Source organism: Porites lutea, chromosome 2 (assembly GCF_958299795.1).
Source record: "Porites lutea chromosome 2, jaPorLute2.1, whole genome shotgun sequence".
In the NCBI taxonomy this organism is placed as follows: Eukaryota; Metazoa; Cnidaria; class Anthozoa; order Scleractinia; family Poritidae; genus Porites; species Porites lutea.
Window position 1 is genome coordinate 22,249,498 of NC_133202.1, and position 12,933 is coordinate 22,262,430.

General features: G+C 38.1%; 1 protein-coding gene across 1 annotated transcript; it reads right to left on the reverse strand.

Annotated features, from left to right (window-relative positions):
* Positions 1-1,732: 1,732 nt before the first annotated feature.
* Positions 1,733-11,733, reverse strand: LOC140926739 (uncharacterized). The gene is made up of 11 exons (XM_073376438.1): positions 11,593-11,733; positions 10,981-11,191; positions 8,627-8,753; positions 7,843-7,896; positions 7,208-7,271; positions 6,082-6,218; positions 5,173-5,259; positions 3,640-3,734; positions 3,453-3,509; positions 2,844-2,900; positions 1,733-2,298 (listed from the first exon to the last, which is right to left on the reverse strand). The coding sequence occupies exons 1-11, from the start codon at positions 11,634-11,636 to the stop codon at positions 2,182-2,184; spliced, it is 1,050 nt and encodes a 349-aa protein (XP_073232539.1). The 5' UTR covers positions 11,637-11,733; the 3' UTR covers positions 1,733-2,181.
* Positions 11,734-12,933: the final 1,200 nt, after the last annotated feature.

Here is a 12,933-nt window from a genome sequence, read left to right on the forward strand (position 1 = left end):
CGCATAGGAAATAAAGGAAGTAGAAATGAGATCTCGTCGTGCGCAATTTATTTATGACAGAAATTATAATCGAAACGCGGTCATGCACTTAGCAGACTTCCGGTGAACTGTTACTCAAAGGAGAAAAGTAAGGGTATTTGTGCGGAAGGGTATTCGGAAAAATATCAGTTCCTACTATTACTCTGCGTTCAAAAATTAATTCCACAACCACGACGGCGTAGTTTAGGCTCCCATAGGGTCTAGTTACTGTTGTGATGCACTTGTTACAATGGCAACATTCCCTTAGGGCCAATCAAATGGGCCGCGCTGGCTCGTTTTAAGGAGACAACGTTCGGTTCAGTATCAATACATTCAAATTCCTCAAAGGTCATTGGAACATCTTCGGACATTTCCAGTAACGTTCGGACGTCTTGACGGAAATATTCGGAAGTCGCTGGAACGTTTCACGAATTCCGGTCATGACAAGACGGAAATCTCACCCATTTGACAGGTTGGTAGGTAAAGATGAGGCGAGCATGCATGGCGGGACAAAGCCAGCTTCCAGTGGCCTTTCTGCCGCGAAGGTCTCCGTTTCTACATATATCAAAATTCATACTTGGCTCCGAGGCTTGGGGGAATAGAACATAAGAAATGTATTATTCACTGCTGAGCCTCAAGATGATTTCTTTTGCTTTATTCCGCCAAGCCTCGGAGCCCAGTATGAATTTTAATATATCGAAATTAGTTTGTTGAGACACGTTTTTCTTTGTAATTCATATTGCTAACTAAAGGATTAGCAATTCTGCTTTTTTACTAAAATATTGAGTAGTACCTCTCTAAAGTTATTCTCTCTCTCGCTCCCTCTCCTTCCGAAAGTAGCGATAAAATGTCACAGGTGTTAGCAAAATCCCGAAAGCAGCGATCCCCCCGAAGTAACGACCCTCCGAAAGTAGAGACCTCGAAGCTAATTCCCCTTTTTGCAAAAAATAACGGATATGATAGATAGCCTGAACATCAATAATGATCATTTGACATTCCTATTCAAAACTCTTAAAGTACAGGATATACATTGCCTACTTTCAAAAGTATTCCTTTTACATTTTTTGCGATTTTTTTTTGAAGTGCCCATGTGGAGTACACGTTTTAGGAATCAGAAAGTGGTAGCGAGGCCCCGAAAGAAGCGATAGAAGAAGGGTGCTCAATCCGAAAGTAACGAGGGTCGTTACTTTCGCAACTTTACGGTATGGCAGTGAGAAGAGCCGCGACATTACAGTAGCTATATCCGGTATAGTGTGAACATAAGGGACTGATCGCGTCGCGCACCCAGTTTCATACGACAGATCACGTCACTTCTCCAATAGGACAATTGCACGATGACGTCATTTTACTACAACTACCAGAATCCTTGAGTTTGTTGTTTTCTTGTGCAAATTAAGGCTATTGTTCTTTAATCCTCAGCGGGATTGACAAATTTAAATACCAAAGCAAAACCGAAATGAATTCGGGTAGTTGTAGTCGAATATCGTCATCGTGCAATTGTCCTATTTATCCTGACAGCCCAGGGGGATGGTGAAGGGTATTAACAATAAGCGCACCCACCATCTAACGAGTTTGGAGACTCCAGAAGTACAATGAGGTATGTTTGGGACACCTCGAATGCACTATGGCTTCACAAATTCCGCGCCGCCATTTTGACGTATTTAATGGGTCGTTGCGTAAGTGAAACGTGAAGATCTACAGAATCTAAGAAGTAACTTTGATCATCAACTTAAGTTGCTGTTTAAGATCATGCCTGAGATTAATTTTACAGAATAATGAACTGACACGAGTCGACAGTTGGTCACAAGGGCAACGATCAATTACTATGTCTTCGTGTGCCCCAACGTTCACTTTTAACTTTGCGGTTGATTTCCTTTGCTTCAGTCATCTTGTGCACCTTCTCACTAAGAGATCACTTAACTTTTGTTTTGAACTCACACAGGAATTTGCAATGCCCAGTTACAACAAACACTCTGCAGTTTTTCGAGCCCGTTTCTCTTTGCAAGTACTCACTCAATTAAAAAAGGCATTTCGTTTTTATACAGAGATCTCCGGGTCTATTAGCCAGTGAAAACAGACGCGCTTCCAGTAACGCTCCTTCCATATATCTCTTAGAGGCACAGAACCTGATTCAAGATGAATAACGTTTCTTTATTCCACAAGTCACGTGCCTTTGACATACACAGAGGCGAGTTCTGCGAGGCATCCGACAATAGCTCCTAACACGCTTCCCCAGAAAACAATCCAACTCAAATGGCTGTATACTGCCGCTTTCACCACCTGAACAAATAAGGAAAGTCACGTGCTTTTGAAAGACGTCTTAATCAAGTCAAAAGGGAACCACGTCCTGATGAGCTGGACAAATAAGGAGAGTCACGTGGAAGAGAACCACGTGGCAAGAGTCACGTGCAGTGGGAATAACAAACCACATACAAATGTATGGATAGTCAAGTAAACACGAGTGTTGCAAAGGACGTAGACTCTCTAGAATTCCGTTTTGGTGGGACCATCCGTCAGACATGCTTGTTTTCGCGGAAATTTCGTTGCTTTTTCGGGCGACTTCTCGCTCAAACATTTGGGACTTTCGTCGCACGTTTTCGCAACTTCATCGCCATGGCCCAAAAGGAAGTCAATGAATGAGGAGGCACTTAAATTGACCGTATATAACTTTAGGTTTTATTCTACTGTTTTTGGTCCACCATTCATAAAATGGGCTCAAGTATTCAGATAATAGCTAGACTCTTCAATGAGTTCGTTACTTGATTACACCACCTCCCTTAAAGAAAATCCTGGTCAGTTAACATCAGTGGAGACTGTTTACTTACAAATTTAAGCTGCTCTGCCGACAGCTCTTGGGTCTTTGTTAATATCAGGTCTACAATCTAGCAGTTGGAAGAAAAATACCAGCACTTTAACAAATACTGAGCAAAAACGACCAACGGTTGTGCTAAAAAAAATTTACAAGGAGAGTGGTAACGTGAGGCTGTTATTCCTGCATTTTATTGGCTTAAGGGACAGACACTTGCAGCTAAAATGGTATTCCACAACTGCATTTACTCTTATAAATAGCTTCTAACACACGGGCTTTTATTTTTATCCTTTCCCGCCCAAACCACGGCAGTGGTTGGAGTATGTTTTTATCTGAGTGTTTAAATTGTGGTGTCGAGATCACCTGAGATCATTTTATTACGACTGCACTGCTTTTCTGGTTTATGTAGATTTTAAGTTTTTAAAGTACTTCTCAAAACAATATTTGGACACACAGCAGTCATTATTAATATCCCTTGGAAGTCTGGGCATTCAACAAAATACCAACCTATCACACTCTTGAGGAGTTTACAGAAATGTAAACGATACGTTGTTGCTAGACAGTGATCAGGAATCAAATTCACTAAGTGTAAAGCGACGTTAAGATGTGATTTTAAGACACGTACTTGTTCTCTTAGATGTTCAGCATTCAATAATTCCATCGACTCTAAAGAAGACAGTAACTGAAACAAAAACACCAGTATACACAAAAATATAACTGAAATAGTTTGGGCTGCAAGTTGTTTTGTAATTGAAAGAGCAACTGTAATAGCTTGTACTGAATTTTTTTTTTTATAAAAAGTTGCGTCTTACCAAAGGTACAATAGTTGTCTTCATACTCATAAGATGTGGTCTCACTATCGGCTTTAGCTTAGCTTTGCTGATCCCGAGCATGCGTAGTCTAAGGCCTATAATTAGAAGCAATGTCAAAATAAACGCAAACATCATCGTAGTTGAGACGCAACTTATGCGGTTGGGAAAAGAAAGCCTGAAAAAAAGAAAAAAAAAACAACAAAGCCAATACAAAACTTTCTACTCATATAAATACAATCAGGGACAAACGTAGTTGATACACTTGTTTAAAATGGGTGCTTTTATAAAACATTTAATTCATTTATTATTTAATTCCTTTCAAACGCCGTAAATCTCCTCACCCCCCGAATCAATGACAGTTGTCTGAAGTAAAACCTCCTAGGCACCGTTTAAGGCCTTTTTTGGAGCTGTCATCTGGGTGAAAAACTGTCGCTCCAAAAAAGGCCTTAAACAGTGCCTAGGAGGTCTGAAATGCAGTCAGAATACAAAGACAAACAAGAAGACGCTAAAGGTAAGCTTCAAAGCGATATTCAATGTACATTTTGCTAATTTAGTGAGCAAAGAATATTTCTCCATACAACGTCTTATAATTTTCTTGCTGTATGAGTAATTAATTAGCTAAGTAGGATAATGTTGTTCAGGGCTCTCATAGTGAGCTTGGGCTACCTGTGTCTCGACCTGAAAAAAAAAAGTAGATTTTTTTATTCTGGCGACTACTTTCTACATCAAAACCTAGCTAGATATACCGTGTTTAATTATACACGCACTTATATACCTCTGCTTACCAAAAAAATAAAATTAAAAAATTAAGAATGCAGTTTATTTGAGCGTCAATGTCTTTAGCACGATCGTGCTAATTGGGGACACTATATTAACGTCTCCTACTGGAGACGGGACCACCATTTTACGTGATCATCTGAGCCACGCAAAGGTCTAGCCATTTGCAGGGCAAAGGTAGTACCGTCATTTCTCAGTCATTTTAAGACCCTAGCTATCTTCTTTGGAGTCAAAGTGAGTTGTCGCAACCTCCCGCTCTGTAGTCAAGAGCTCTACCGACTGAGCTAATCCTGCGAACTTTACAAGTTGTTGTTGAGGTGGAGCATAAACACAAAAAATCCCATCCATTCTTTAATCTTTGCCTCTTCCCAAACTCTACTTCCTCGTTCTGTGTTTCATTTATTGTTCTTAGCCTTTGTGTCATGAATTTTCAGTGTTTGTGAACTTGGACTGTTTTGATCCTTTTGTTAAACTATACTAAGTTCCATCTTTAATTCTAAATGCTATGAACTTGGCTTTGGAAAGTAAACAGCTGCTTATATACGGCTTAGCTAGAGAGGACCAGGAGTGTTTTGTTGTTGTTGAGGCAGCAAAATGCCTAATAAGCCAACGGCGATTCATGAGAGGACCGCCGAAAAAATGCCACCACTTAAATCAAGGTTCTAGGTACAATATTGATGTGCCTTTCCACATTTTAACTAACTGAACTCAGGAAGGGAATAAAAAAAGGGAGAAATAAACAAAGCAATCAAAAACCTTCAGCTGAGCCCATAAACGCTTCTAACTGCTCATCTATGATGGATTCTACGCCTGAAGAATTAAGAAGTTCATCCAGCTGATTATCTGTTACAAAAACCATCAGGTGTTAATAAAAAAGTCTCTATTCAACTAATTCATCACCTACAGCAGATCTTCCAAAAAACAAACAAACAAAAAGCTAACATTTGGGGAAAAGATAAAATCAAGGAAATCCTATCCTAAACTTTGTTTACAGCTTGTCAATCTGCTTATGTTCTTAATGCAAATAGATAGGTATTCTGTTTCATTATAGCTCCACGCATAACTTTTCATTTTCTGTTTGATTTCTCCCCATTCACTTTTTGTCTCTTTCTATGACATTCTATCCATGTAGCTGGATTTTCATAAAACATAAGGTTTTCAGGATATCACTGATGAACGTCCGCAAACGCTGTGCAGTGGCTGTTAAGTCAATGATTGTAAAAGGTTACGTTATTGACAAAAAATTCATCATTTTAACTGATCATTGAAAGTGTAAACTCTGTCTTCAGGGAAATCTCCAGTAGTACAGTCAAGCTCTGTTAATACGAACACTTACTATGACCCCTTCTGTATTAACGAGGTGTAAATATTAAGCGGGTTGAATTTAGAGAAAATGTAAAGGCTTTATTTCTCCATGGAAAAAGCAACTTCCATAATGACGACGTGTCCATATTGAGCGGGTGTTCATAAAGCAGTGTTTGACTGTATTAAATTTTGGTCAATTTCAATCTCATCGTTGGTAAGGTCAATTTTGGGGAGGGGTTTGGGGCTGGGCGCTTACTTGAGGCTTGGCTCTTATTGCCTTTTCTTACCTATATGGTGGGTGCTTAACTGAATCACAATAATAATCTCAACAATAATAATCTCAACTTGGATAACACATACCAATGTGCTCTGCAGTTAAATGGTTTTGAATCTTATCATATAGATATCTCTTCACTTGTAATGGATTGAAAAATCCGTCCAAAACAAAATTGGCCATCAGTTTCTTGGCAACTGTAAAGTGTTTGGTGATAGCACCACTGTCAAAGAGACATCAGGATACAATAAGTAACACTACAAAAATAAACGTAACTTGTAACATCTTTGTTTTAACAGTCTTCCTGAATCAGGTTTAAAATTTAATGATCCTCAGAACTCCGTACTTGATAACAATATTACTTTGTAGCACCGCTAACTACTAATGAAGCCAAAAAGCAACATAAAACTTTTAATTGTCTTTGACTTATGTTAAGTCATAACTCTAAGCTCAGTTTCATTAACTACAGGGTTTGTACCCTTTTTGAGCAAAAAATTCAAGGGCTTTCAACGACACATCTCCCATTTTTCAACGACTCCATTCAGTGCAAAAAAGAGCCTTGAGTCTACATCTTTTTTAGTTCTTCCACAACATGAGCGATTTTATCCTGAAGGTCTTTCTGTGTTTGCTCCTTTCTCTTTGGAGTTCTACACACACTATAAAGTTTGCATTGAAATTCAAGGACTTTCCAGCAGCGACTGCAATTTTCAAGGACTTTCAAGGCCACGAATTTTTATTTTAAAATTCTAGGACTTTTAAGGACTTTTAAGGTGTGTGTGAACCTTGTAACTCACAAAACAATTTAAATATTAGGCCTACTATATGTTACCCTGTGAGGAGAGGCCCTTCAATATTCCTAAATAAGTCAGAAGAGGAAGGGACCCCCTTCCTCTTCCAGACTCATCTATGAAGATCAAAGGGCCTCTGCTTCTGGCATAACAACATGTAAGAAGCTATAGAACTGTCCGCTGGTCTCGCTTTCATTCACTGTTCCCTTTGGGCAATCTTGAAATAATGTTAAAGTTGAAGCTGAGCAAGTCTCATTTAACAGGTCAAAGATTTTTCCCTCCCTAAAGTAATGATTTTTTTTCTTAGAGGATCATGGCAGCCATGAGCTGTACTACAAATACATGAAAAAAAAATAGACAAAATAAAAGTCTCCCACTTTCTTTCGTTTCAGCAAAATCTGCTACATAGATTGTCTTATCATACCTGAAAAACACTCCAGGAATTCTGTTGAAGATCAGCTTAATTCCTAACCAGTTTGTTGCTCCAGCTAAAAAAAGGCAAGACACTAGTACTTTAAAGTACTATTTCCTTTTAACACTATGTCTTTTAAATTAGTGGCACTGGCAGAAAAAAATTTTTTCTACTTTTACAGTTAGGTTAATGATAAAAATAAAGAAAAATATAAAAAATTATACTTATGCCATCTTATGAATTTTTTCATGGGGATATGTCAATAAAGGGTTTTGTTTATCAATTCTCTGAAAAGTGACATTTCATCTTCATACTGTAGGTCTTAATCAGTCAATAGTGTCAAAACCCACCAACCAAGTGGGGTTAGTGATACACCAATCACTAGCAAACAAGGGTACTAATAGTTGTAGTCAGTAAATCAACACTATCACCTGATGAAGACGTGCAGCACATAGTTGAAACGTCGTGGTCAATATCTACCATGCAAGTAACTATTGTGTGAGAAAATGTGAACAAAACCCCTTTTAATTCACCATAAGATTAATTTAACATCTTAATCCTTTGAGTTTTAAACCTCATACCACAATACAGAGTTGTCAGAAATGACAGTACTGAGAAAAAAAAATTAAAGATGTCATTTTTCATACCTGTAAAACCAAACAATCCTGCTGCCCTTAGCAACTCACAGGCTATTATCACAGCTATGGAGGATATAATGAAAAACATACAAAATTAATGTTGGGAAGAAACATTTTACTTTGTCGGGAACCCAGTAAACATGTGTACACTAAAGTTGCCAATTTTATGTACCTAACAGGAACATCAATATTGTTTATAAATCGAATGTGGAAAAGGACACAGTTCATAAGTGTTCTGCTGCTGCTACAGGTTTATTACCAAATGATAGCATAAGTTCGTCTAGACCATAAAAGAGATCACTTGAAAGGGACGAGTAAGACTCTGAATGTTATTTTTGATGACACCAAAGTTGCAACAATTGCTATTCATGAAATGATAATCTTATAGATTAAAGTGTAGACTGCATTGCCATTCAGGATTCTGATCAAGGTTAACAAGTTTAGTTGTGTAATGACACACTGATCTACGAAAAGGTGTGAGGCACATTCACATTTCTTTGTTTTGCTAATTAACCTATTGCTTTTTTATTTTCCTGTTTCCATCACTACCATGGCGGTTGCTCAAGCTCACTAGTGGCTTTATCGTGCTAAACAATAATATTTTTGACTTTGTTGAAAAATCAACAAATATTTATTTGATGGAAAATGAGGCAATGAGAGCAATGTCTGCAGATATCCAAAGAGAGGCTCATGAATGGAGATAGGAGCTTTCACTATACAGATATTTATCATCATCAACACACATGCACAGAAAAAGTTGTTTATAATCATACAGACTTAAAGATGTACATACTTCTATGGTAATTTTTCTTTTTATAGACGGCCACCAAGATTCCTCCACTGACAAGGAGAAGAAATGTAACCAACAGGCTGATGCAGCCAATGGACACATAACTGCTTCTTCTGAGAATGGAATAAGACTGCCGAGAAAATAAGCAACATCAATACTCTCAGGGTTGTCAAAAGTAGCCGGCTGCCAGCGAAAATCGCCGCCTACTTGGTTAATATTGGCCAGCTCCTCTGCTTGACATTTCTTTACGGATGGCGTTTTTTAAGTAAAATATCCCTAGACTGGCCGCTTACTTTCACAACTCAGCCATCTACTTCAAAACTTTCTGACAACCCTGACTTTTACACCACAGGCACCCCAACCTAGAGATCATTGTTGCATGACAGAAATATTATAACAGTTTGTACAGGGATTTTAGTGAGAATACTGACAGAACTGAAACTTTCTGGAATTGTGCTGAAAAAAACAAATACAATAAAACAAGGAGACAAGGTAAGGTGTTCTGATGTATTTTCATTTTGTTACTTTTGTACCCTAAAGAATGATTGCCAAATAATTCCCCATATGAACCCTTATGAAATTTCTGTTACACAACAACCCTCAATCTTGAGCTTTATAGGGTATTAAACAGGGTTTCTTAAGAAATATTCCATGAAAGAAATATATCCAGTGACATGTTCAAAGAAAAAAAAATGTTCTCCATTTGTGAATGTTTGTTATACAGAAATGGTAAAGAAAAACTTTTGCATTCCCCTCCTAAAAGGAATTTTCCTGGAGAAACAGAGAGACATTCTACAAGCCACCTCACTGAGACAAGAATGTTTATATAGCGATTCTCAAAGGTTACCTTGACATTATCTATGAGGTGCATTTACCCCATAAAAAAGAAAAAAAAGTATATAAATAAATTAATAAATATTTATCAATAATAATAATAGACCAGGAGCCCATAAATCGCAACATGCAACTCCAAATATTAACCTGTGCAGTGTTTTCACAGATCAAGTTATCCTCACATGAAGCATCATTTTGGAGTATTTTTACTGCAAAAATGGAATCATCAATATTCTGTATGTGTATGCATCCATAGCGCGATAATGACAAAAAAAGTAAATGCTTGCAAATCATAAGAATTACTATTTTCATGTCTCTGGTTTATGCTGACTTATTGTCAAAATTTGCAGGAAACTAGATCTAAAAATATATTGATCTCTTGAAATGCCATTGCATGGGCACAAGGAAGTTGCTCGCTCTGAGTTATGGGCTCCTGGATAGAGTAACAACAACAACAAAAAATACAGACGTGTCCCAAACCCATATCAAAGAAGATAGTATAGTACTATTATAATACTACTACTGTAAGTAGTACTATCATTGTTCAGTGTTTCATAAACAAGTACAAGAAAACCGTCAACAGAGATATTATGGAACTTAAGATGGAGACGTTTTCGGGGCAACGGCAACTTCAAACCGAAGAGACGTTATGATTTGTGCAATATTGCGCATGCTCTTGCTCACCACATTGCCGTGGTGCTCCCGTCGGCGACGTGAAACTGGTCTGTTTGGCGTTGTGGTGAGAACGTGAGTATTTAACTTTCATTTCAATCAGGTTTGTTGCGTTTAGCAACCAGAATTTTGCAGATTATCGTTCTTAAATGGTCCTTGTTTTCTTTGTGTCACATTTCAAGCTTGATCTCCAAGCTCTGTTATCTAAACTTACATCTTTATAATGTTTCTATGTTTCATGCCACAGTGTCAAGATCCAATCTGATCCAATATGGCAAACAGCAAACCGTAAGTGAGCTTTACATGAACAAAATTGTTCCACGAGCCAAATGAAAGTGTCTAGACAAAAAGTATGAACTCTGATATTTTAATTGTGCGTTTTTAGCACACTTTTTTTGTTAGAGTATCGTATAAATGAAACGTATGTATTGAAAATTGTTTAGAATAGAAGGTAATACCACGGACTAACGTGGGAATACTGAAATAAAGTTGTTGTTGTTGCTGTTGTTGTTGTTGCATGCAAGCAAATAAGCCTTAATTCTCTTAATTCTTTATGCGTAGCCAAATTAAACTTCAGAAAATCGTAGGAAAAAATAGGTACGTGTCGAAAATTGTACATGAATGGAACGATCAATTAGAAATTTTTAGCCATCCTAAAGCTATAGAAGCCTCTAGACAATATTTGCTTCTCCGAACAGATATTAATTTTTACAGAAAACCGTCATTAGGTGCCCCTGCAGTATATTTTGAATTTTGCACTAAGTTATTAGAAGTGCATAGTTAAAGTGAATATTTGTTTTGTGTTTAACATGACAATCCCATACAGAATCATACTATTTAATAAAACCTACCCCTGCTGCAGAGGTATGAGAAGCCACAGACACCTGTAGTTCACCAGGCTGGCTACGTAATGATTCTGCGAATGACGATACTTCACTAAGTGCTTGCCCATCTTGTTCCACAGAAAGAGCTAAATTGTTGAATGCTGTATGTCTGACATTTGAGTGTTTACTTTTGGAACTCCTGATTCTGTTGTCTACTGTTAACTCCAATGTTGCATTTCTACAGACAAAATAAAAAAGCCCCGCAGTTCATTTCAAAAAATTAATTTTTGACACCATTATTTTAATAAAGGATCAAGATTGAACAAAGAGCCTAGAGGGTGCTTGGACTTGTGAAGACAGACCCCACATAAGTGAAGGGGGGGAGGGTAGGGGGCAGGGATGGTGTCTGCCAGTGTGGGGAATGGTCTTCGCCGCTGAAGACGCTTGAATACTTCGTCTGTTGCACGTTTATAAGCAGGATCGCTACACCAGATCCTCGAAACGGCCCCTGGCAATTTTGAGGACACCTTCTCCTTTTCTGTTTAGCTTAACTGAGCTTAAATGAAACTTTCGTTATCTGAAGGTTGGCATCGGCTTAGCGCAAAACACAACATCTTTTTATCCTCGAGCTCCTCTTACCGCACGTGTGGACGCTTCTGATTTGCTTCAGGCCAAGTTGCCATAGTAAATGACCTCAACTGCTACGAACAAAACGTTTTTATGCGACTAAAAAGGAAGAAACAACGCACCGTCGCCATCTTTGTTTTCAGAATCATAACTCACCCCAGGACTCCAAAGGAGACCCGCGCCTGCAGCTTTTGATCTGTTTTCTGCTCAAGATGATCGATGACAGTGAATGTCTGGTTGCGAATGTTCTTTTACGGCCTTCATGGGTTTTTTGACGAAATACTTTTTACTTCAATGTTGAACTTCGCTGAATCTAACTTCATAGACTGGAGTTTTCGAGGTCACTCATCGCTGTGGTCATTTTTTATGTATGGTTTCGGCAGCTTTATCATTGAACAGCTCTATTTGCTTTGGAAGGACAAGCCATTTTTGCCTATGCCTGTACGAGGATTCCTCTACGTTATATGGGTGTATATATGGGAATTCAGCTGTGGTATGCTTCTTAGATATTTTAAGGCCTGTCCGTGGGATTATAGTAGTCGACAATGGAACTTGTCTGGTTTGATAACTTTGCAATATTTTCCAGCCTGGTACGCGGCAAGTTTATGGCAAGAGGTAGTGACTGGATATCTTTTAACACTTTCCAAAGATACAACAGCCCACAAGGAACGCAAAGACTCTTGATTTCGAGAAGAACGTCACATGCATTAATATATCTTTAACCGGAGTTCTTCTAAGGGACGGCTATACAGTGTAGGTAGCCTGCGAACGCAGACTAAGCTTATTCCGAAGCGAGGACTCGAAAGACGTCTGCTTTCGCAGGCTTGGCAAAAGATGCTTGACGCGAGTTGATTTTCCCACAGGCAGCCCAACCGTGCTATGAAGGAGTCGAGGGTTCCTATCACCAATACCAATATGTAGCAGTGTATTAGTGTGGAGAAATTTCTATAAAACTTTCTTGAATTATAAAGTCTACTAGCTGTAAAAATGGTCAGTATAAACGGATGTAACTGGTACTCTTAATTTTTCAATTTTTAAAATTGATACTGAAATAACCAATGGTTCAAAGGTATTGGCAAGACGAAAATAACAAAAAATATGCAGTATTCATGTGCTGTCACTGAATAAAAAAGCCAAAAAGATTTAAAGGAGCTGTCTCACGAAATTCAGCCAAATTAGGAAATTACAAAATGCCCGTTAAATTAAGAGAAACATAAAAATAACCGCTTAAAACTTTAAAGGACGGTTAAAATAACATAACAGAAGCAACAGATGCCACGAATGAACAAAACTGAAGATTGAAATGGATTGAAATTGAAAACTGTTCAGCCTAGCAGTTTTTCAAAGTTGATC

Coding starts and splice junctions, on each gene's coding strand:
- LOC140926739 (XM_073376438.1), bottom strand. CDS start 11,636: ATGGCAACTTGGCCTGAAGCAAATCAGAAGCGTCCACACGTGCG. Junction 7,272..7,842: donor AGGATTGTTTGGTTTTACAG/GTATGAAAAATG, acceptor GCCTTTTTTTAG/CTGGAGCAACAAACTGGTTA. Junction 3,510..3,639: donor AGACAACTATTGTACCTTTG/GTAAGACGCAAC, acceptor TTTTTGTTTCAG/TTACTGTCTTCTTTAGAGTC.